Below are 25,074 nucleotides of genomic sequence, written 5' to 3'. Positions count from 1 at the left end.
GGTAGGAAACATCTCCACCCCACTGATCTTCAACACTGTGTGCGTTCTCAGCCCTCTCCTGTACTCCCTGTTCACCCATGACTGCGTGGCCATGCACGCCTCCAACTCAATCATCAAGTTTGCAGAAGACACTACAGTGGTAGGCTTGATTACCAACAACGACGAGACGGCCTACAGGAAGGAGGTGAGGGCCCTCGGAATGTGGTGTCAGGAAAATAAACCCACTCAACGTCAACAAAACAAAGGAGATGATCGTGGACTTCAGGAAACAGCAGAGGGAGCAGCCCCCTATCCACATTGACGGGACAGCAGTGGAGGTGGAAAGTTTTAAGTTCCTCGGCGTACACATCACGGACAAACTGAAATGGTCCACCCACACAGACAGCGTGGTGAAGAAGGCGCAGCAGCACCTCTTCAACCTTAGGAGGCTGAAGAAATTCGGCTTGTCACCAAAAACACCCACAAACATTTACAGATGCACAATCGAGAGCATCCTGTCGGGCTGTATCACCACCTGGTACGGCAACTGCTCCGCCCACAACCGTAAGGCTCTCCAGAGGGTAGTGAGGTCTGCACAACGCATCACCGGGGGCAATCTACCTGCCCTCCAGGACACCTACACCAACCGATGTCACAGGAAGGCCAAAAAGATCATCAAGGACAACAACCACCCGAGCCACTGCCTGTTCACCCCGCTATCATCCAGAAGGCGAGGTCAGTACAGGTGCATCAAAGCAGGGACCGAGAGACTGAATAACAGCTTCTAACTCAAGGCCATCAGACTGTTAAACAGCCATCACTAACATTGAGTGGCTGCTGCCAACATACTGACTCAAATCTCTAGCCACTTTAATAATAAAAAATTGGATGTAATAAATGTATCACTAGCCACTTTAAACAATGCCACTTTATATAATGTTTACATTACTCATCTCATATGTATATACTGTACTCTATACCATCTACTGCATCTTGCCTATGCCGTTTGGCCATCGCTCATCCATATATTTTTATGGACATATTCTTATTCATTCCTTTACACTTGTGTGTATAAGGTAGTTGTTGGGAAATTGTTAGATTACTTGTTAGATATTGCTCCATGGTCGGAACTAGAAGCACAAGCATTTCGCTACACTCACATTAACATCTGATAACCATGTGTATGTGACAAATACAATTTGATTTGTATGTTCAAGTCACAGTGTGCAGGTGTAGACTTAGAGCATTGCCCCAACTGGCAGCCTTTTGAAGGCCCTCTGGTCAATTTCCCCCCAAAATCTGCAGTTTTTCCTATTGTCAGTCACTTCTAGTCAGTCAATTAGCCTATGTCAGTTAAACATTTTGTTGATTGCTAAATTAGTTTAGCGGCCAGCTACGTAAACTTGTTATCATGGTTGAAATCCCGGGTGGGGGGCCCACAATTGATTTTGTTAGTCTCATTCAGATATCCTAAACTCAGCAAAAAAAGAAACGTCCTCTCACTGTCAACTGTGTTTATTTTCAGCAAACTTAACATGTGTAAATATTTGTATGAACATAACAAGATTCAACAACTGAGACATAAACTGAACAAGTTCCACAGACATGTGACTAACATAAATGGAATAATGTGTCCCTGAACAAAGGGGGGGGGGTCAAAATCAAAAGTAACAGTCAGTATCTGGTGTGGCCACCAGCTGCATTAAGTACTGCAGTGCATCTCCTTCTCATGGACTGCACCAGATTTGCCAATTCTTGCTGTGAGATGTTACCCCACTTTTCCACCAAGGAACCGGCAAGTTCCCGTACATTTCTGGGGGGAATGGCCCTAGCCCTCCCCTCCGATCCAACAGGTCCCAGACGTGCTCAATGGGATCCGGGATGTTCGCTGGCCATGGCAGAACACTGAAATTAGTGTCTTGCAGGAAATCACGCACAGAACGAGCCGTATGTCATGCTGGAGGGTCATGTCATGATGAGCCTGCAGGAAGGGTACCACGTTAGGGAGCAGGATGTCTTCCCTGTAACGCACCGCGTTGAGATTGCCTGCAATGACAACAAGCTCAGTCCGATGATGCTGTGACACACCGCCCGAGACATGACGGACCCTCCACCTCCAAATCGATCCCGCTCCAGAGTACAGGCCTCGGTGTAACCTTCCTTCCTTCGACGATAAACGCAAATCCGACCATCACCCCTGGTGAGACAAAACCATGACTCATCAGTGAAGAACACTTTTTGTCAGTCCCGTCTGGTCCAGCGACAGTGGGTTTTTTGCCCACCATTGTTGCCGGTGATGTCTGGTGAGGACCTGCCTTACAACAGGCCTTCAAGCCCTCAGTCCAGCCTCTCTCAGCCTATTGCGGACAGTCTGAGCACTGATGAAGGGATTGTGCGTTCCTGGTGTAACTCGGGCAGTTGTTGTTGCCATCCTGTACCTGTCCCGCAGATGTGATATTCAAATGTACCGATCCTGTGCAGGTGTTACACGTGGTCTGCCACTGCGAGGAAGATCAGCTGTCCGTCCTGTCTCCCTGTAGCGCTGTCTTAGGCGTCTCACAGTACGGACATGGCAATTTATTGCCCTGGCCACATCTGCAGTCCTCATGCCTCCTTGCAGCATGCCTAAGGCATGTTTACACAGATGAGCAGGGACCCTGGGCATCTTTCTTTTGGTGTTTTTCAGTCAGTAGAAAGGCCTCTCTAGTGTCCTAAGTTTTCATAATTGGGACCTTAATTGCCTACCATCTGTAAGCTGTTAGTGTCTTAATGACCGTTCCACAGGTTTATGCTCATTAATTGTTTATGGTTCATTGAACAAGCATGGGAGTCAGTGTTTAAACCCTTTACAATGAAGATCTGTGAAGTTATTTGGATTTTTACGAATTATCTTTGAAAGACAAGGTCTTGAAAAAGGTCAGTTTCTTAAAAAACGTTTATTAAAGAACTGCAAACATTTCTCTCCACCCTGTTTCAAAATGAGTAGAATTGCATTGAGTGAGTTATAAAATTGTAAAATCTTCTCTCCGCCCCATGGCATAATGTGTAGAATTTTAGCAAACTTGCTTTAAAACTGCAACATTTTCTCTATACCTCATGGCAAAATGTGTAGAATTGTACCCCTTATTATGAGTTTGGACTTTTTTGGACCCCGACCCCATCAAAGTTGCCCATCCCTGACCATGCCCCATGGTAAGCATGGAGGGAGGCAGCATTAGACCGATAACGAGCTAACCCTCTTATGGGTGCTAAGGAGCTCTCGCCTGAGTGAGCTGATCATGTTGTTGGTGTGTTTTAATGGGCTCTGGCCATGAGAGCGCAATGTAATGGGTTTGACCATGAGAACTAAAGGCACTAATAAGTTTGGCTATGAGAAAAGGTACTGGGGCTCTAGCTAGCTTTGAGAAACGGAACTATCATGATTTAGGGCTATGAGAGAAGGAGAGGAAGAGAAGCAATGCACCCTGCACTTGGGGGTTGGCTGGAAATACCCCAGTTTCAGTTAGGGATGTGTCAAGGGAAGCTATTGTTGTGCCCTTTTTTATGTTGTGTAATTTGATACACTATATTGTATGGTTGTGTTGGTGTGAAAGGGGTTTTGAGTGTATAGTTTTGCACTCTCTCTCTCACACACACACACACACACACACACACTGCGCCACAGGATTCCTGCGGTTTGTGCTGCTCTCTCACTGAGCCATCCCTAGTGAGTTGATTACAGAACAACACTGTACAGAACCAAACTGTATCCTGCAACCTGTCATCCATGAGTCATGCTGCCATATCTCATAGCAGAGAGGAGGGAGAAAACACACACACACACACACACTGATGAGGAGGAAGAAAGAGAAAGTATACAGTGAAGGGGCAGAGAGGAGAAAGTACACAGAGTAAAAAGGGCTGTTATCATGATAGCACAGATGTTCCAAAGTTCACTCAGACAAGCTCTCACTTCTTTACTCCTCTCCTCTGGTCACTACCACGCTTTCTGCTGACTCAGAGCTGTGGTTCTTGGAGTCCCCTAGTGGCTGGATGTAGTATTGACCGGAGCACCTTCCATACTGCAGCCTGGTGTGATCTCATCTCACTAGCTCTGCCACATTAACATGGACCATGCTTTGTCAGAGCAGTCTGAGTTTGTGTTCCAAATGGCACTCTATTCCCTACATAGTGCACCGTTATTGCATTAGCCATAATTAATGGATGCGGTAATACATGTCATCTGGGTTTGGTGGCCAGCCAGCCAATCCCACAGCTACCTCCCCTGACTGTTCCAATGCTGACACTTTCCTGTTCACTTTGCTGTGATTGGTGCAGAGTGCCCACCTGGCGGTGATGGATGCCCTGATGTCGTTGGGCGCCATGGAGATGGTGAGCGCAGTGAGGATGTCTGGTGCGGCGGCAGGGGAGGAGCTTCTGGGTGGAGTGGGAGGAGCCAGCTGGGAGAACACCCTTCTCCACTGGGTGAACGGGGTAAGGACAAGGAGGACTCACTCTCTGTCTGTATCTGTCTGTGTCTCTCTCGTTCTCTCTGTCTCGCTCTCTGTCGCTGAGTCATGATTTCATAACCCAATTTATATGTGAGTACAAAATATACATACTTATAACGTGTGGCTTTCCACCATCCCATTCCCCCCCCCCCCCCCCCCCAGTTGAATCAGAGGCTGAGAGAGAAAACAGAGGGTGCGCAGGGTGACCCATCTCAGGACAGCACAGAGCCACAGCCTGTTCAGCCTTCGGTAAGTATTACACTACACATGTACTACACATCGTCTGTGTCAAAAATGGCACCCGGGGATCACGTGACCCTTGAACGAGATGGCCGCATGAACTAAGAGCTCCGCACAAGTCGTTTCCAATTCTTAATCTTACCTCCACTTCAAGTTAAAACTCCTTTAGCTTCAGTCACAAAGTAATGGTGGCTACAAAAGGTGACACTACAGGTGACATTTTTACCCGTACTCGAGCATTAGCGGTGGAAAAAGCCTCCAAGAAGCAGCTAGCTTCAGAAAAAGCCCACCGCCATTAGCCAGGAGCAAGAGGACCCCCCCCGAGGCCCAACAAATGCCAACCTCGCACTCTTTTGAAGACATCCTTTCTGGGCTGAGATCCCAATGTACAGAACTCAACAGGCCCCCACCAGCAGCCAGACAACCACCGCGCCCAATCACCATACGTTTCATGAGATTCACCGACAAGGAACGAGTCCTACAGGGGGAGAAAATCAACACCATTACAGTGGGAAACGCCAAACTCACTTTACACCAGGACCTGTCAGCTGGAATACGCCGAAAGCGGCGAGAGTTTGATAAGTTTTAAGAAATACTCCATTGACCGAGGCATCTTAGGGGATTCAAATACCGAAACGAGCTCAGGATTCTTAACCAAAGAGCCCTGCGACACTTCAAAACTCCTGAAGAGGCAAAACGTTTTTTGAAGGACAATCCTGGTCACTGAGAAATGGACCAATGACTAAAAGTGATTACTGTTATTACTAAAGAATGTAAGACAACTTATAGCCGCCATCCAAAGAACCACCCGCCCTGCTAAATGTCATTATAGCCATCTAATTTATATTCATTTTATTTTAGTTGAGAGGGATAGGCTCTATAGCATAACCTAGGCCTACTAACGTTTCAGCCTACTTTTAATTCCCGTCCAAACGATTAGCCCTATGTCCCTTGGGGGAGGTATATGTAGGCTGGGCTATAGATTCTATTTTCTCCCTCTTCTTTAATGTGGCCTGGATGGGGGCTACGTTGTCACTTACTCAATGTGGGGCGGAGAGGATGAGGCATTTCTTTGGTGGGGAGGGGGAGACGTTGCTAACTATTCACGTTTTTTTTTTTTTTTTTTTTTTTCCCCGGTACACAGAATTGAGACTGAGCGTGGGGGTAGTAATAGATCCAACGGGATATGTCGAGTTGTTTGGGAACTCGGCTGGGGTGTTTTTCTTATGTGATCGCAACTGTAACTATTATCCACCTTTACCCAGAGATGACTTGCACTAGAGTTCCATTACTGTTCGATGACGTTGACTAAAAACCTTAAATCTATTGACATGGAACAGCCATGGTCTAGGTCATGCAATAATACGGAAAAAGATACTATGTGCTCTAAAAAAAGGAAAAAGCAGACATTGCACTGTTACAAGAGACATACCTCTGTGATGCCGAACATGCTCAACTCAGAAGAGCTTGGGTGGGACAGGTGTATTTCTCATCTTTCAAATCAAACAGTAGAGGTACAGCCATACTTATCCATTAGCATGTTCCATTCATAATTGACAAAAACATATCTGATCCAGAGGGGAGATTTTATTCTGATAGCTGGGTCACTGTATGGGCAACCAGTTACCATCTTAAACATATACGCCCCTAACACAGATAGTCCTGTTTTCATGTTGAAAATGATAACCCTGTTCAATGAGCATTGTGTTTCCTTTTGCTGGAAATTTGAATTGTACCCTCAACCCAACCCTGGACAAATCATCTTAAGTCCCCACCACAAATCCTAGATCTGCAAAGATGTTGAACTCTCTTACTAAAGAGATGGGACTGATAGATATCTGGAGAGAGACTAATAGCTCATCTATGGACTATACATACTACTCTAATGTCCATAACACCTACTCCCTTATAGATTACATTTCTATCCCAAAGATTTTCATAAATTCAGCCACTTGTACAATCCGACCCATATCACTTTCAAATCACGCCTTTGTTCACCTCCGCTTTGACCTCTGCAAAAACATTCTGAGGTCAAAGAGCTGGAAATTCAACACCTCCATGTTATCAAACGAAGCCTTCCATACATTAGTAACTACATGGATAGACAACTACACACAAGACAACAAAGACTCTCCTGTTTCTCCGGCCACAATGTGGGACACTGCCAAAGCCACACTAAGAGGTCATGTAATTGCATATGCTTCTTCAAAGAAAAAAGCAATGGAAGCACACAGGCTAGATCTTGAGAGGGAGCTGGAACGCTGTGAAAAAGTACATAAACAATCCCCAGACAGCACCTCCTGGAGTCAACTTAAAGCAGCCAAAGCCAAACTGAATTTGGACTATACTCGGAAGATTAAAAAAAGTTTTCTTTACTAAACAGAAATACCATGACTATAGCAATAGGCCTAGTAGATTGCTTGCTTACCAATTTAAAAAAGAGCAGTCAGAGCGTACAATCATGGCTATCCGAACAGCAGAGGACGAGGTCACATATGACCCAAAAAAGATCAATTTAACTTTTCATGATTTTTACTACAAACTATATACTTCTGAGAGAACATACGGAGGCAGAACTCCATTCCTTCCTAGAGGGAATCTCGCTACCTAAACTATCAGAGATCGACCAAGAAGATCTCAACTCCCCCTTCAATCCTGATGAGGTCCTGGAGGCAATTACCTCCATGCCACCTAATAGCCCTATTTTCATGCCAATGCTGGATGATTTTTGCAAAAACTGAGCTCTCCCAGACTCTATGCACACAGCTCACATTACAGTGTTGCTCAAAAAAGACAAGGACCCCCTATCCTGCTCGTCATTCCGGCCCATAAGCTTGTTGGATTTCCACTACAAAATAATTACCAAATTGCTCGCCAAAAGACTAAACACTCTTCTTCCCAAAATAATAAAAGCGTACCAAACTGGATTTATTAGAGACAGGTACTCTTCTGATATCATTTGCCGTCTTTTTGATATTATTGATCAAGTAAACGCACAGAAGACCCCTGTCCTGCTGGCTTCACTGGATGCTGAGAAAGCGTTCTACAGGACGCTTTCTGTTCTCAGTCTTAGAAAAGTTCTATATGGGCCCAAACTTTTTATTAAATGGATTAAGTCCCTATACTCTCATCCAAATGCCATGGTGACGACTAACGGACTGAACTCTGACAGATTCCCTTTGGGACGGGGCACAAACAAGGGTGCTCGCTGTCCCCCCTGCTCTACTTGTTGGGGGCGGAGCCTCTGGGAGAGTTGATAAGGAGCCATCCAAGTATTATGGGTGTTTCTGCAGGCGTCCTGCAGCACAAGAATCCCTCCCTCCCATTTTAGAATCAATTTCTCAGTATGGCAAGTTTTCAGGATATAAATTTTAACAAATCTACTGTTTGCCCTCTCAATTTAACACTCACCAGCTCTATGAAGACACTATGTCCGTTCCAATGGAAGACGAGGGTTACAATACCTTGGGATCTTCGTAACACCAGATCTGAATAGCCTTTTCAAGGAAAATTATCTTCCACTCCTGGATCGAATCAAGAACGATCTCCAAACCTGGATCTACTCCCAATTAGCTTAGTTGTAAGAGTTAATGTCATCCGTATGAACATCCTCCCTAGATTGAACTATTTATTTCAGATGCTCCCATGCTATCTCCCAGTTTCCTTTTGCACAACAACTAACCAAAGCATCACCAAATGTATATGGGGCAATAAAAAAACCTAGGATCAAGTTCTCCACTCTATTGAAACCTGAATCTAAGGGTGGTCTTGCCCTTCCTTCCCTTCAATTGTACCACTGGTCTGCCCAAATCTGCAACATGCTAATAACATGGATCACAAACAGACAAGTCTCAACGTGGATTCAGATAGAAGCCCAATGCTGTGGTTCATTGCCCCTATGCTCAATTATATTCATTAATAACTTTAGTGAAGTGAGCAACATAGCCAAAACCTTTGAAGCGTGGAGGGACTGTAAGAAATACCTGTGCATTTCCTCACAAATATGTTCTCACTCGCCTATAGTATGCAACACAGACTTGCCAAAAGCCCTGAGTGATGCCAACTTTATTCTTTGGCATACTCTAGGAATCAGGACCTTTTCAGACCTATTTCATCAGAAAACCACTACACTGAAATCCTTTCAAGATCTCTGCAGTGAATTCAATGTGCCAAGATCCCATTACATTTTTTTAAAGGAAATTAGACATGTCATTTCGTCATTTACTTCCAAGAGGAGGTTTAGCGCTCAGCTGAATGAAGTTGAAACCCTTCTTGCTACAGCACAATCTATTAAAGGCAAAATCTATATCTATAGACTCCTTTCTGAGAAAGGGGGCTCCTCCTTTACTATTTTGAAAATAATCTGGAAAAAGGACCTTGGTCTGACTATCAGTGAGTTATGGGCGGAGGTTTGCGACAGGGTATACTGCTCCTCTACTAATGTAAAAATGAAAGAATCTAATTACACATTTTTTACACTTTTTTATTACTCTCCAATGAGACTCCATAGAATGAAAACCTACATTTCTCCTAACTGTAAAATATGTACCTCTGAAAGTGGAACCTATATGCATGTATTTTGGAGCTGTAGAGAGATTGCCAGATTTTGGCAATCTATACATACTGCTGCGCAGAAAATACTAGATGTACAGTTTGATATGACCCCGTGTATCTAGCTATCTTAATGCCCAGCAGGACTTTGTTCTTGATCCTGACAGAGGAAATTTGTTTATGACTATCACATACTTTGCTAAGAAATGTATTCTTCTATTGTGGGCTTCTAATTCTTCTCCTACATTTAAAATGTGGATTGACCAAATTGTTGACTTTCTCCCTCTTGAAAAGCTCACTTATGACCTCCGCAAGAGACAGCCCAAGTTTGATAGACTCTGGTCTCCGCTACTCAACTATATTTCAAATTGGACAGAGTGAATGGGGTGATTAGGGAAATGAGCAGATGCATGTTGTGTAAGGTGCTGAAGAAACAAATGATTTGCTTGTCGTCTCAGCTAAGGCTGGAAATAGCTAATAAGAACCTTAATAGTGCTGTGGCAAGTTTTTTTAAATATATTTTTTTATTTATAATATTTTTATTATTGTTATTTTATTTATTTTTTAAGTCTGTCACATCTGTGAATGTGGAATGTGTTTTGTTGGTTGATGGAAAAACAAGAAAACTTAATAAAACCTTTTAAATTGGAAAAAAATGGCACCCTATTCCCTATATAGTGGATCTATATAGGGCCCTGGTCAAAAGTAGTGCACTATGTATGGAATAGGGTGCCATTTAGGATGCATACAGTATTTATGTCAACAGCACTCACATTACACAATGCATTGTGTAATACATGCACATTAATCTCATGGATTACATGCTATTAAAACACTGACGTAAACATGTCCTATGAACAAGCATGTTTTACACAGTGTGCTTGTAAGATATGTATCTTAACTATAAATTAAGTTTATAGTCTCCTACGCACACACTATACATGCAATCTCCCTAGTACCCTGGTGCTTGTACAGGTAACTACCAAAATAAAGGAAACACTGTGTTGGGCACCACAAACCGCCAAAACAGCTTCAATGCGCCTTGGCATAGATCCTAGAAGTTTGGAGGGATGCGACAACATTCTTCCATGAGAAATTCCATAATTTGGTGTTTTGTTGATGGTGGTGGAAAACGCTGTCTCAGGCACCGCTCCAGAATCTCCAATAAGTGTTCAATTGGGTTGAGATCTGGTGACTGAGACACACACACACACCCTTTAAACCCCCTATTCTCCCTTGAGACCCCTTTTTCAAAGTAACTGAGATATCTTCTTGCCATGATAGCCAGAATAACAGGCAGCTGGGCATTTTTATACATGACCCTAATTTTGATGGAATGTTTTAATTGCTTAATTAACTCAGGAACCACACCTGTCTGGAAGCACCTGCTTTCGTATCCCTCATTTACTCTAGTGTTTACTTTATTTTGGCAGTTACCAGTATCTCAACATAAAGTTTACTGGTTGTATGATTTTTAGGCTATATATATACAGTGGGGCAAAAACGTATTTAGTCAGCCACCAATTGTGCAAGTTCTCCCACTTAAAAAGATGAGAGAGGCCTGTAATTTTCATCATAGGTACACTTCAACTATGACAGACAAAATGAGAAAAAAAATCCAGAAAATCACATTGTAGGATTTTTAATGAATTTATTTGCAAATTATGGTGGAAAATAAGTATTTGGTCAATAACAAAAGTTTATCTCAATACTTTGTTATATACCCTTTGTTGGCAATGACAGAGGTCAAACGTTTTCTGTAAGTCTTCACAAGGTTTTCACACACTGTTGCTGGTATTTTGGCCCATTCCTCCATGCAGATCTCCTCTAGAGCAGTGATGTTTTTGGGCTGTTGCTGGGCAACATGGACTTTCAACTCCCTCCAAAGATTTTCTATGGGGTTGAGATCTGGAGACTGGCTAGGCCACTCCAGGACCTTGAAATGCTTCTTACGAAGCCACTCCTTCGTTGCCCGGGCGGTGTGTTTGGGATCATTGTCATGCTGAAAGACCCAGCCACGTTTCATCTTCAATGCCCTTGCTGATGGAAGGAGGTTTTCACTCAAAATCTCACGATACATGGCCCCATTCATTCTGTCCTTTACACGGATCAGTCGTCCTGGTCCCTTTGCAGAAAAACAGCCCCAAAGCATGATGTTTCCACCCCCATGCTTCACAGTAGGTATGGTGTTCTTTGGATGCAACTCAGCATTCTTTGTCCTCCAAACACGACGAGTTGAGTTTTTACCAAAAACTTATATTTTGGTTTCATCTGACCATATGACATTCTCCCAATCTTCTTCTGGATCATCCAAATGCTCTCTAGCAAACTTCAGACGGGCCTGGACATGTACTGGCTTAAGCAGGGGGACACGTCTGGCACTGCAGGATTTGAGTCCCTGGCGGCGTAGTGTATTACTGATGGTAGGCTTTGTTACTTTGGTCCCAGCTCTCTGCAGGTCATTCACAAGGTCCCCCCGTGTGGTTCTTGTGATCATTTTGACCCCACGGGGTGAGATCTTGCGTGGAGCCCCAGATCGAGGGAGATTATCAGTGGTCTTGTATGTCTTCCATTTCCTAATAATTGCTCCCACAGTTGATTTCTTCAAACCAAGCTGCTTACCTATTGCAGATTCAGTCTTCCCAGCCTGGTGCAGGTCTACAATTTTGTTTCTGGTGTCCTTTGACAGCTCTTTGGTCTTGGCCATAGTGGAGTTTGGAGTGTGACTGTTTGAGGTTGTGGACAGGTGTCTTTTATACTGATAACAAGTTCAAACAGGTGCCATTAATACAGGTAACGAGTGGAGGACAGAGGAGCCTCTTAAAGAAGGCTCTCTGTGAGAGCCAGAAATCTTACTTGTTTGTAGGTGACCAAATACTTATTTTCCACCATAATTTGCAAATAAATTCATAAAAAATCCTACAATGTGATTTTCTGGATTTTTTTCTTCTAATTTTGTCAGTCATAGTTGAAGTGTACCTATGATGAAAATTACAGGCCTCTCATCTTTAAGTGGGAGAACTTGCACAATTGGTGGCTGACTAAATACTTTTTTGCCCCACTGTATATATATATATATATATACCCTCTTCAAAGCTGTCTTTCTCCTCTTAACTATCCTCTTAACTATCCTACTTAACTATCCTACTAAAGTACCGACAGTCTCCTCTCCTCCTGTCTTCTCCTTCCCCACTTTCCTCTCTTTCTCTTTCTTTCCTTCACTCTTTCCTCCTCTCTGACAGTGTCCCACTTGCTGGTACTGGAAACTTGTCCCTGTAAGTCCCTCCTCTTTCTTCTCCTCCTCTGTTGTCATTTCTTATCTTTCTCTCCATCTTCATATTTTCTCTATTATTAGATTTTCAAATTAAAGGTCTGTTCTGTTTTTCTCTCTCTGTCTCTCCCCCTGTTGGAACAATATAATAATGCAGGCATACTGCTTCTCTTTACATTTCCTTGGGCTGATATCACAGGGGGTGGCAGAGAAGGGTAGGGTGTTGTTGTTGGACATAAATCACTTGTAATCCTAGACAAGAGTAGTGCACTATAAGGGCTCTGGAAATGTGAAAAAACGTTCATGCTAGAAACCATTCCCTCTGGTCGGCTCTGTCTTAAAAAGGACCTTGTGTGAGGGAGGTTTTAGTTTCTAGCCACCAGCCAGTCATTGTTTTGAGTCCCAAATGGCACCGTGTTCCCTATTTGTTGGATTACTTTTAGCCAGGGCCCATAGAGTAAGAAGTAATGAGCTTGTGGTGTAGGCCATTTATGTGAGGTGAAACATTATGAACAGTGCAGATACAACAAGTAGATGTGACAGATTCCCAATTCTAACATGGCTGATAGTCATAGCTGTTTTACATTATACGTTTCTATTTGATTGGGACTATTGTGTAACATTACACTCTCCTGAACAGACCCCAGTTATTAGTCTGCTGATAGCGTTGACACTGTGCTGGCTGTGTTCAGTTCAGTCGTTGTCTAATACCTGAATAGTCTCAACCTGAATAGTCTCACCTGTGTCAGGTTGGGTTAAATATCTTCCTCCGATGAGACTCTCTCTCCTGGCCTACATTCCACTGACAAAGCCCTCGCTGTCTCTGGACTCATTCTAGGGTTGCATCCAAAATGGCACCCTATTCCCTTTTGAACAGGACCCTAGTCAAGAGTAGTGCACTATATAGTCAAGAGTAGTGCACTATATAGGGAGTAGGGTGCCATTTTGAACGCAGACATTCTCTTTCTCCCCATGCCTTCTGCTGACTGGTTGGCTGCACCTTTCTCTTCTCCACTTCCATGGCATGTTATCTGTTCTCTCTCCACCTCCACCCCTTTTATTCTCTCTTTTCTCTAGGAGCACGTTGTTGGTCACGTTATCCTCGAGCCTGATGGGTGGTGTTTGTATGTGTGTGTGTACTGTTTGCGCTGTTGTCGACCTGTGTTTTTTAAGAACATTGGCCTTGAACGAGCTCTCCAAATGCAAACATCAAAGGTATTGCATTGAACTTGCATTGAACTGTACAGCCTGGACATCTCCCTAACTCTCCCATACTCACTCAATGATGTCCCTCTATTTTCTCTCTCTCTCTCACTCTCACTCACACTCTCACTCTCACTCTCACCCCCCATCTAAGATCCGCTACAGAACGGATAAGACGCTGTCTAAACAGAAGCCTACGTTTCCGGTGGTGACTGAAGTCAAAGACCTCTCCAACGGTTGTGCCATCGCTGCTATTATACACTACTACTGCCCCAGCCTGTTGCGACTAGAGGGTACGTATATACATAAAACCACATGATAAAAATGAACTTGACAGTATTTGATATACAAATTAAAAACACTGGACTAGTGTACAGTTGTCCAATATAATATAGTACATGTCTGGGGGTTTGTCTAAAAAGCCTAGCTTACTATGTCACAAGGTTCCAATTAGGTTTAAACCACACTACCTTTAATACAGTAACATACTGTGTGCAGTGTATCATAACACTTACTGTACTACCCTCTCATTGTCCTGTGTTAGATGTTTAGGCTCCATGACCTGACTACCTGCTCATTGTACCGTTCCTGTGTTAAATGGGTGTCGCAATACGGCTTCCCTGTGCCCTAGCCTCTCCAACCTGTATGTGTGACTTTCGGAGGGGTCGGGATAAAGCGGAAGTCGAATTTCCATCGGTCTTCCGTGTATAATTAGATAATAAAGTAATCCTCGTTTTCTTCTTCAGATGTGTGTATGAAGGAGTCCATGGCGGTGGCAGACAGCCTGTACAACCTGCAGCTGATCCGAGAGTTCTGTGACAGCTGTCTGAAGAGCTGCTGCCCCCTGGTGTTGGAGGACCTGCTCTACACCCCACAGGAGCTCCAGGTACTACACCCCCACCTCATTGTGGGCCCATATAGCCACATCTACACCAACCCTTTTCCTGGAGCGTTACCTTCCTGTAGGTTTTTGCTTCAACCCCAGTTGTAACTAACCTGATTCATTTGGCTTATTATTAGGTGTGCTAGACTAGGGTTGTAGTACAAACCTACAAGATGGTAGCGCTCCAGAAACAGGGTTGGAGAGCTCTGATCTACACATTGTCTTGCCCTCAAAGCCATGTATTTAGAAATATATGGCTAAATATATGTCACTGCCTAGATTGTCTTATACAGAGAGTGTTTAGCCAACTGGGGCTAGATGCCATTTTTGTAATAAAACTATTAGAGCATATAACTTTATTGATACCCAGGAATGATTTGTTATGGAGATCGAAACGGCATTACAGGGGCCCTTTAACTGTTTCTCTGGTATGTTCAGGTCAACATGATGAGTTTCCTAGCAGAGCTGCTGGGTTGGTTTGAGGTACGGAGGCCAGAGTTTGTTCAGCCTCTGAACACCACTGGTAAGTGTTTTGCTGGGCCCTGTTCAGGAGGATGCAATGTTACAAAACATTCAAATCAAATCAAAGTTTATTTGTCACGTGTGCCGAATACAACAGGTGTAGACCTTACAGTGAAATGCTTACTTACCACACACATACACAATAGTGCAAAAAAAGGTGTTAGGTGAACAATAGGTGAGTAAAGAAATAAAACAACAGTAAAAAGACAGGCTATATACAGTAGCGAGGCTACATACAGACACCGGTTAGTCAGGCTGATTGAGGTAGTATGTACATGTAGATATGGTTAAAGTGACTATGCCTATATGAAAAACAGAGAGGTGCAGTAGCGTAAAAGAGGGGTTGGTGGGTGGGACACAATGCAGATAGCCCGGTTAGCCAATGTGCGGGAGCACTGGTTGGTTGGCCCAATTGAGGTAGTATGTACATGAATGTATTGTTAAAGTGACTATGCATATGATAAACAGAGACTAGCAGCAGCGTAAAAAGAGTGTTTGGGAAGGGGGCATACAATGCAAATAGTCCGGGTAGCCATTTGATTACCTGTTCAGGAGTCTTATGGCTTAGGGGTTAAAACTGTTGAGAAGCCTTTTTGTCCTAGACTTGGCACTCTGGTACCGCTTGCAATGCGTTAGTAGAGAGAACAGTCTATGGCTGGGGTCTTTGACACGTAGAAATGTGTCCTATAGAACAGATGGTCTGTCAAGTAGAATAGGTAATTATGTCAGCTCTAGTTATTACATTTCTATCTGCAATATTCAAAGCGTTTTGCCTCACTGAATACACCCCTAGGCCTATATTCATAAAGCGACTCTGAGTAGAAGTGCTGGTCTAGGATCAGGTCCTCTCTGTCCATATCTTATTCATTGTGATAAAAAAGGCTAAACTGATCCTATATCAAGCACTTCTACTTTTGAGATGCTTGATACATTCAAGCCAAAGTCTTATGTGATTCCTGTGTAGGCCTAAATGGCTGTGTCGATATTTGACTAATGAGACCGTTTGTTTTATTCCAGATGCTTCTGCACTGCTCAAGCCAACCAGTTTGAGCAATAATAGGTACAGCAGCTCGCACAGTCATAATCACTAACATTACCACTAATATAGAAAATATGAAGTGATCTATTTCAGGAATGGTATCTTTAGAGTGAAAGTTTATTGTGAGTGCTGGTGAGTGAGTAGATTTCCATTGTATTTATTACATATGGCAAATCAACTTAAACTTGAATCAAATTTTTGTCTGTATTTCAGCGGCTCGCCTTCCATCTTCAAGAAGCCATTCCTGCCCATCTCCTCACCAGTGTCGCCAGGGCCTGCGCCATCCCATCATTTAGGTCTGTCACACTTCTGTTCTCTGCAGAACATCCGGGTTCAAATAGTATTTGTTTTATTTACAATAAAACAACATAATTATACATAGTACATATAATACAAAACTGATTGATTGATGAGCTTTCCTGGCACAATGAAAGCAATGGAATAGTCCCGAAAGCGCAAACCCCTTTCATCTGCGACCACAGGCAGGCATGCTCAATCAATTGCTCCTCAAAGTATTTGAGGGAGAACAGATAGTTAAGTTTGCACCCAGGTCTGGTGAGGATGCCATTGCATCTTTTGTAACTGTGTGGTCTGCATGTGTTTATCAGTGGGTCCATGTAAAGCTTTTTCTGTCTCTGTTTTTTGTGCTATTTGTGTTGGTGTTTGTGCATCTTTGCATGCTCTGTCTTGTGTGTCTTTTGTGTGTGTGTGTGTGTGTGTGTGTGTGTGTGTGTGTGGTGTGTGTGTGTGTGTGTGTACAGGATATCTGACTCAGTCTGCCTCCATGTCTCATGTAGAGGGAGCTGGGAGAACATGGACCAAGAAGCCTTTCAGGTAGGCCCCATCTCATTGTCTCTCTCTCTGTCTCTCTCTCTGTCTCTCTCTCTCTGTTAGCTCCATATTTCAGTTGTATCTCAATACAAAGGTTGGGGTTAATTCTATTTCAATTAAGTCAATTCAGGAAGTAAACTCTCTCTCTCTCTCTTCCTGTCTCCCTCCGTCTCTGTCCAGTCGTACCCTGTCCTCAGCCGTGTCATTTAGCATTCCCTTCGGCCTGGACAGCGACGTGGACGTCGTGATGGGCGGAGCCATCACCCGCTCGGTCAGCTCTGACAACGTGGCCCCCAGCCAGACTGTGACCTGCGTGCCCTACACCCCCCCAGAGGACCTTAGCCACCTGCTCAGCAAGCCCCCTGGCTCCCACAGAGGCTCCTGGGCCACCCAGAGCTCCTCTGTGGTGCCCATGCTGCTGAAGGAGAACGGCCTGGGAGAGGGGGACGGGGACGGGGAGCTGCCCACCATCGAGGAGGCCCTGCAGATCATCCACAACGAGGGCAAGATGGAGCCCCGGCTCCACCCCGATGGGGCGGCCGACGGATTCTTCCTGCACTCGCCCGATGACCCGGCCAGCGCCAGACACAACGGCCGCGCCGCTCACCCCTCCCACCCGCCTAACCCCATACCCCTCAGCTGCTCCGCCCCATCCCGCTCTGGGATGATGTACCACCCCCACCTCCCCATGGGGGGCAAGACGCAGCCACCCAGGGAGCAGCCCTCCTTCTCCCGTACCCGACACACCTCGGAGGGCTCGCGGGACGACGACTCGGTGCTGAGGGACGGGAGCATGGACTCTGACGCCTCTGAGGACCTCCTTCTCCTTCCTAATGGCCAGTCCACGCCTGCTGTCCACACCAGAGGCCGTGGAGGGGACAACGACGCGCTGGACAGTGGCGTGGGGATGACCAGCTTTGCTGAGCTCAAGAAGAAACCGTCGACAGTGGGCGAATCACCTAAAAGTGGCGGCGCCAGCAGCAGCGAACCCGTCGCCTCGGCAGCAACGGCTCCGATGACCAGCTGGGTGGACCAGCCCCAGAAGTCGAAAGAGGAGAGCCCCAATAAGCGCCCTGGACTGACCACCGAGATGTCCGAGCTGGGAGCCCGGCTGGAGGAGAAGAGGAAGGCCATCGAGGCCCAGAAGAAACGTATTGAGGCCATCTTTGCCAAGCACCGTCAGAGACTGGGCAAGAGCGCCTTCCTGCAGTTGAAGAAGGAGCAGGGAGAGGGGGAGAGAGAGGAGGAGGGCGGTCAAATCAGCACCTCCGCCACAGAAGAGGACCTCAGGGGGCTGACGCTAGAGGAAAGGTTGTCTCGCGTGGAGGACGAGGAGCAGCAGGAGGCGCAGCAGCAAGAGAACCGGCGCCCCTCAGTGGAGCAGGAGGGGAACGTCAAACCTTCATCACACCTGGACAACAAGCAAGCCTCCTTACCCAGAAGGGAGAAGGGTGCAGGGGCGGCAGGGCCAGGAGGAGAACAGGTTGGGGTGGTAGGGCATCAGCCAGCGCCCTTGGGGGATTACAACAACGCCGTATCAAAGCTGAACACGGCACTAAGCTCCCTGCAGAGCGACATGCAGCGCCTCTCCGAACAACAGAACCAACTCATCAGGAAGAAGCCCGTCGCTCCCTCCAGCAACAAGTCCTGGGCGATTTTGCCCAGTCTCAAATCCTCGGCCCCTCCCTCGACCCGCATGTCCCGCGCGTCCACCCTCCGTGACCTTTCCTCTGTCTCCTCTTCCCCCTCGTCACCCCGCCACAACGCCACCAGTCCCACCAGAACATCCAAGTCGCCCCAGGTCCAGCGCCGGGCCCAGTCGGTGCCTCCCAAGAGCCCCAAGCACCAGGCCACCCACTACTACCACGCCCGCCCTCAGGACCTCAAAGTGCCGGGCCTGTCGCGCGTGCTCACCCCCCCTCAGAATGTGGACACTATCCCCCACCTGCGCCGCGCCTCCCCCTGGCAGTGTCGGGACCAGAACTCTTCCACCTTCAACATCAGCTCTGCCCCCAGCCCTTCCTCCGCCCCAACCCCCACCCCCCGGGCCCTGTCGCTGGCCCTAGATGACAACATGTCGGACGCCGGCTCAAGCGAGGACCAGAGCATCTTCAGCATCAACCTGGATACCACCACATCTCAGGCCTCGGGGAGAAAGGAGCGTGTGGGTTGTGGGAGCTCTGGGGCGCCCTCAGAGTGCTCGTTTGAGAGTGATGTTCCGGCGGCGGGGGTGTTTAATGGCAAGCGCAGCAGCCTGATCGAGATTTCTCTATCGGCCTTGCGCGGGGACGAGGATGACCTGAGTGTCATGGACAACTCCATGAGCGATGTGACTGAACACGAGATGAAGGGAGGGGTCGGCTTCTTCTTTAAGGTTAGTCGGACTATGTGTGTCTGTGTTTGTTTGTCTGTGTATGTGTTTAGCCTGACTAATCCTGTATCTGTATGTGTGTGTTTGTGTCCGCCATCAGGATGGCAAGGTGCGGCCGGAGGATGAAATGGCCCAGAGGAAAGCAGCCCTGATGGAGAAACAGCAGAAGAGGGCGGAGGAAATGAAGAGACGCAGACTGGATCAGGAGGAGAAGAGCCAGAAAGAGCATGCGATGTGTGTTGTGTTTTCAAGCCACTTACAGTACTGCATTGTCCAATAGTCGACTCTCTGAATCCACTAGATGGAGCTGCTTATGTTTCTTGATTTGATTGATTAATTGGTTACCCCCCCCCCTCCTCTCTCTATACCTGTAGCCGACCTGAGTGGTTTAACATCGAGGGCTGGGGAGACAAGAGTGGAGGTGAGGACCAGCCCCGGACCCCCGGTACCCCCTCTTCGGATTGCACGACCCAGCGGAGAGACACCTTCACCAGGCAGGAGTACGAGCGGAGGCAGCAGCTGAAGATCATGGAGGATCTGGACAAGGTGTTGCGGCAGAAGCCCACCACGGTGCGTGGCGTGAAGAAGCAGAGACCCAGGACCATGTTCCGGGATGACTCTGTGCTTTCCCGCAGCCCCACCAAGGGATTAATGGGTAGATATAAACTCCACCGCCAGCTCTCCCATTGCTGAGTCAGTCCTGGGCCGTTCCTTGTCGTTTTTTTGTTGTTGCTGTGTATCTCAGGAGATTGCGATGTCATATGAATGTGTTTTTTTCTGTGTGTTTGTGTTTCTCTCTCACTCTCTCTCTGTCTCACTCACTCACTCACTCACTCACTCACTCACTAGGTTCCAAACTCAACAAGGTCTATTCCCACTCTACCATGAACCTGTCCTCAATGGCTAACGACACTGGCAACAGCGGGACACTGGCCGTCAGGAAATCTCCCAGGTAACTAACTGTCAACCATAACAAGTTGTATTTTACTGCACAGGTAGCTATGGTAACTGTACCGCACAGGTAGCTATGGTTAACCATAACGAGTTGTATTTCTCCCCCACAGGGACCTGTAGCTGTCTGACTATGCTCCCGTCCTCACTATTGGCCTGTTTTTTAAACAAATGTGTGATTCAGTGTCTGTCTCTTTTATGTACCAGTATATAGATTGTTTTGTTATGCTTCACAAGAAATTTCCTCTCCTCCCTACAGCCGATCTCACTCCCCCTCAAGGCTGATGTCACCAGGACGAATGGCCATTCAGAACGGAGAGAAGGACTGGGAGAACGCCTCCACGGCCTCGTCTCCCGCCTCCATTCCAGAATACACCGGTACGTTTACCTTACGTTACAGCTTACCGTTAACCATCACTCAGGGTCCATGACTGTGACATACCCTCTTCCAATATTCCTGTTCCAATAATATCCACACTAGCATTCATCTATAATCTTACTTAACCCAGAACTAAAGTATTGTGTAATTGGCCAGATGCTCGATTAAGAAAGAGAACTGGAACGAAGAGCTCTCTCTTTGAATGTTCCCTCCCCGTCCGAATATTGAAAGTACCAGAACTAATGCTGCTCGTTATCTCACGCATCCCCTTGTATCATGACAGATCTACGCTACCATTTATATTTACGATAGATTACTTTATCATAAGTGGAATGCTAGTGTGGATATGGGAACAGAGCCTATACTGAGAATACGATGTCATCGTAAGTATCTGTTTGAACCAATCCACCACATATTAACAGAAAGCCCATATGGGAACGTACTTGGTCTTTGATATGTGGCATGTTATTTGTATTGATTGTGTTTTTGTGTTGATTTGTGCTGGCTTCCAGGGCCCAAGCTGTACAAGGAGCCCAGCTTCAAGTCCAACAAGTTCATCATCCACAACGCCATCTCCCGCTGCTGCCTTGCCGGCAAGGTTAACGAACAGCAGAAAAACAAGATTGTAGAGGTCAGAAATCTTTAAATCAACAACTCCCCTTAGATCCTTTTAAATCAATGGGTGCATCCCAAATGGCACCACCATAATCCATTATAGTGCACTTAGGGAATAGGGGTGCCAATAAGTATAGCCAGTTACAATTGTAATGGCCCAGCAGATAATAAGAAAAGACGATCAGTATTTACCTGGCTAAAAGAGAAGGAATATAATATCTATTGTTTACAGGAAACCCATTCAACAGTTTTAGATGAAGTTTTGTTGAAAAATAACTGGGGGGGGGGGGGGGGGGGGTGAAATATATTTCTCCCATGGGCAAAGAAATTCAAAAGGGGTGATGGTTTTAATTAACAATAATTTTGATCCAAATGTGCAAATTGTCCAAACAGATCCTCAAGGTAGATGGATTATTTTAAATATGTTATTGGACAATAAACAGATATGGCTTATTAACCTATACGGTCCGAATAATGATGATCCAAGCTTCTTTGAAAATATATATAAGAATTTATCAACTCTACAAGCAACACTAGACTCTATTATTATGGTGGGAGATTTTAATACGGTCTTAAATACCTCTATGGACCGGTAAGGAAATCACACTACAAACTATCACCCTCAGGCACTTAAGGAAATCATGAATGTCATGGATATATTGGAATTAGTGGATATATGGAGACTTAAATACCCTGACCTAGTGAGATATACATGGCGGAGGCTTAATCAAGCTAGTCGTCTTGACTACTTTCTTATACCATTCTCTCTGGCACCAAAAGTTTAAAAAGTGTTGATAGGGGACAGAATGCGGTCGGATCATCACATAATTGGCATATATATTACTCTTACAGAATTTCCACGTGGGCGAGGATATTGGAAATTTAATCAAAGCCTACTAGATGATAAATTGTTTAGAACTAGGACAGAAGAATTTATAACTGACTTTTTCAGACATAACAGGCAGATCACCGTATTGTATGGGACACTTAAGTGTGCCTTTAGAGGCAATGCAATTCAGTACTCATCTATAAAACAAAAGGAATTTAGATCAAGAGTCCATATTAACAAAGGAAATTGAAGGACTAACAGTACAGTTAGATAGCAATAAAAACGGTACCATAGAGGCACAGAATAAGTTAGAGGAAAAACAAAAAGAAATGGAGGAACTTATTCAAGAAAGATTCAGTGTAATATATTATAAAAATAAAGTGAACTGGATGGAATATGGGGAAAAATGCACCAAATTCTTTTTCAATCTTCAATATAGAAATGCTACCAAAAATAATGTATTAACTTGTTACAAATGATGGAGTCACGCATGATTCACCAAATTATATTTTGAAAGAGGAAGTAAAGTACTTTAAGAATAAGTTTTCTTTCAGGCGCCTCCATCTCCACTAACTGAAACTAATTGTAAGGATTTTTTCCCTAATAATAATGTAAAATTAACATCTGTACAGAAAGACTCATGTGAAGGCCAAATCACAGAGGAGGAACTGCTTGATGCAATTGGGGCCTTTAATAATGGGAAAACTCCAGGGCTGGATGGCATACCAGTGGAAGTATACAAAACTTTTTTTGTTATACTCAAAGGACCATTATTAGCTTGTTTTAACCACTCCTATATAAATGGTAGATTATCAGACACGTAACAAGAAGGTCTGATATCATTATTACTGAAACAGGACCCAAGTGGTGTATATACAGTGGGGAGAAGACGTATTTGATACACTGCCGATTTTGCAGGTTTTCCTACTTACAAAGCATGTAGAGGTCTGTCATTTTTATCATAGGTACACTTCAACTGTGAGAGACAGAATCTAAAACAAAAATCCAGAAAATCACATTGTATGATTTTTAAGTAATTAATTTGCATTTTATTGCATGACATACGTATTTGATACATCACAGCCAGGAGGTTAGGAAGTGCAGGTCAGTTTCCACCTAATTTTGTGGGCAGTATGCACATAGCCTGTCTTCTCTTGAGAGCCAGGTCAGCCTACGGCAACCTTTCTCAATAGCAAGGCTGAGTCTGTACATAGTCAAAGCTTTCCTTAATTTTGGTCAGACATAGTGGTCAGGTATTCTGCCACTGTGTTCTATGTTCAGGGCCAAATGGCATTGTAGTGTGCTCAGTTTTTTTGTTCATTCTTTCCAATGTGTCAAGTAATAGTTTTTTTTCGTTTTCTCATGATTTGGTTGGGTCTAATTGTGTTGCTGACCAGCTTGCTTAGGGGACTCTTTCTCTCTGCCTCTCTCTCTCTCTCTCTCTCTCAATTCAATTCAATGCTTTATTGGCATGCGAAACATATGTTTACATTGGCAAAGTGCTCTCACTCTTTCTAATGTGAATTTGTTGAATTGTCATTGTTAAAGCGTTTTTAACATTGTTTTATCTTCCCCTCTCCTTCTATGGTTCAGGAGATGGAGAAGTGCCAGGCCAACCACTTCCTCATCCTCTTCCGTGACTCCAGCTGTCAGTTCCGGGCCATCTACACCATGAACCCAGAGATCGAGGAGATGGTGCGCCTAACGGGCATCGGGCCTCGTGTCATCAGCCCTGCCATGGTGGAGTCCATATACAAGTATAGTTCGGACCGCAAACAGTTCACCACCATCCCATCCAAGACCATGTCAATGAGCGTCGATGCCTTCACCATCCCCGGGCACCTGTGGCAGAGCAAGCGCCCGGGGACCCCCAAGAAGCTGGGGACCCCCAACTAATAATGAGAACATCTCAATGATGGAGGTGGTGATGGGCGGGAGAGGAATGAGGTGGACGTATCTAAATCAGGGGCCCCTCTTCCCCCAGTCAACCCCCTCCTTTCTCTTATATTGGTTTGGTCTGTTGATTTGGAGACTGCTTTAGCTCAGTAGGCTGGTCAGTTAGACCGCCGGAGGGATCTGAAAGGAATAAATGACACTGGTGCCTATACAAACCGCCTGTCCAACCGAATGGTCTCTGCCCCTTTAAGACCAACCTGGGTCGTATTCACTGGGAAGCAAACGGACCAAAACAGGGAGGGACTACCTGAATGTGTCCAATAAGAAACACTTGTTTTTCGTTGCAAAATGTTTTGCTACGGTGTGCACTAATGAATGTGACCCTTATCAGCTCTGTGTATGGGAGATATTGGTACATGTCATGTGACAAGGGGGCAAGCTAATCACTAATACTAAAGCCATTCATAGGGCTCTATCTGTCACACACTACACCCAGTAGGGGCCTCTGATTGCCCCCCCCAGCCTGATCTACCTAGATTGTAAAATAATAATAATAATGTTGTGATAGGACTGGAATGAACAAGGCTTCTTCCCACCGTACTGGGCCTATCTCTCACAGGGCCTGGCTCCCCCAGCCTCTTACTGCCTTCCCTTCTCCCCCCTGACCCTGCCTGCCTTCCCACTGCCTCCCCTTGACTAACCCCGTCCACAGTCATCCATTGTGACCTTAAACACTCGGTGGTGAGCGTGAGAGGGAACATCTCACACACTGCCGCAGCTCGGGGGGCGGGGGGGGGGGGGGGGGGGGCGGGCGGACAGACAGACCTGCAGTCTCCCTCTATTTCTCTCTCTCTTCTCTTTCTTTCATCTGACCTTTTTTCTATAATTCCAGGACTCTTTCTCCTCCCGTCTGCTGCTTCTCCATGCAGATGGGACAGAAGAACCCAAGCTGAAAGAAATCCGACTTAGCAAACTGCTCTCTCATGAATGTAGGGCGCACCCGAACCACTCTGCTCCCCCAGTT

General features: G+C 45.4%; 1 protein-coding gene across 5 annotated transcripts in view; it reads left to right on the top strand.

The window, feature by feature from the left end:
- The window catches only part of LOC129832828 (calmodulin-regulated spectrin-associated protein 3-like), a 65,758-nt gene extending 40,909 nt beyond the window's left edge, over nt 1-24,849 (top strand). The window contains exons 3-18 of one of the 5 annotated variants that reach the window (XM_055896871.1): nt 4,297-4,452; nt 4,632-4,718; nt 12,503-12,535; nt 13,889-14,027; nt 14,481-14,620; nt 15,056-15,140; nt 16,157-16,199; nt 16,392-16,474; nt 16,976-17,012; nt 17,190-19,383; nt 19,481-19,614; nt 19,755-20,035; nt 20,230-20,332; nt 20,591-20,709; nt 21,223-21,341; nt 23,748-24,849. In XM_055896871.1, the coding sequence (XP_055752846.1) occupies nt 4,297-4,452; nt 4,632-4,718; nt 12,503-12,535; nt 13,889-14,027; nt 14,481-14,620; nt 15,056-15,140; nt 16,157-16,199; nt 16,392-16,474; nt 16,976-17,012; nt 17,190-19,383; nt 19,481-19,614; nt 19,755-20,035; nt 20,230-20,332; nt 20,591-20,709; nt 21,223-21,341; nt 23,748-24,050 (4,056 nt within the window). In that variant the 3' untranslated portion in view covers nt 24,051-24,849. Of the gene's footprint in view, nt 1-4,296; nt 4,453-4,631; nt 4,719-12,502; nt 12,536-13,888; nt 14,028-14,480; nt 14,621-15,055; nt 15,141-16,156; nt 16,200-16,391; nt 16,475-16,939; nt 17,013-17,189; nt 19,384-19,480; nt 19,615-19,754; nt 20,036-20,229; nt 20,333-20,590; nt 20,710-21,222; nt 21,342-23,747 lie in introns of all 5 variants that reach the window. The other 4 variants (XM_055896868.1, XM_055896870.1, XM_055896872.1 and 1 more) reach the window with 4 other exon arrangements.
- Nucleotides 24,850-25,074: the final 225 nt, after the last annotated feature.

Source organism: Salvelinus fontinalis, chromosome 34, assembly GCF_029448725.1.
Source record: "Salvelinus fontinalis isolate EN_2023a chromosome 34, ASM2944872v1, whole genome shotgun sequence".
Taxonomy (NCBI): Eukaryota; Metazoa; Chordata; class Actinopteri; order Salmoniformes; family Salmonidae; genus Salvelinus; species Salvelinus fontinalis.
Note: the sequence above shows the minus strand (reverse complement) of the source record. Positions and strands in the feature narration are given on the sequence as shown.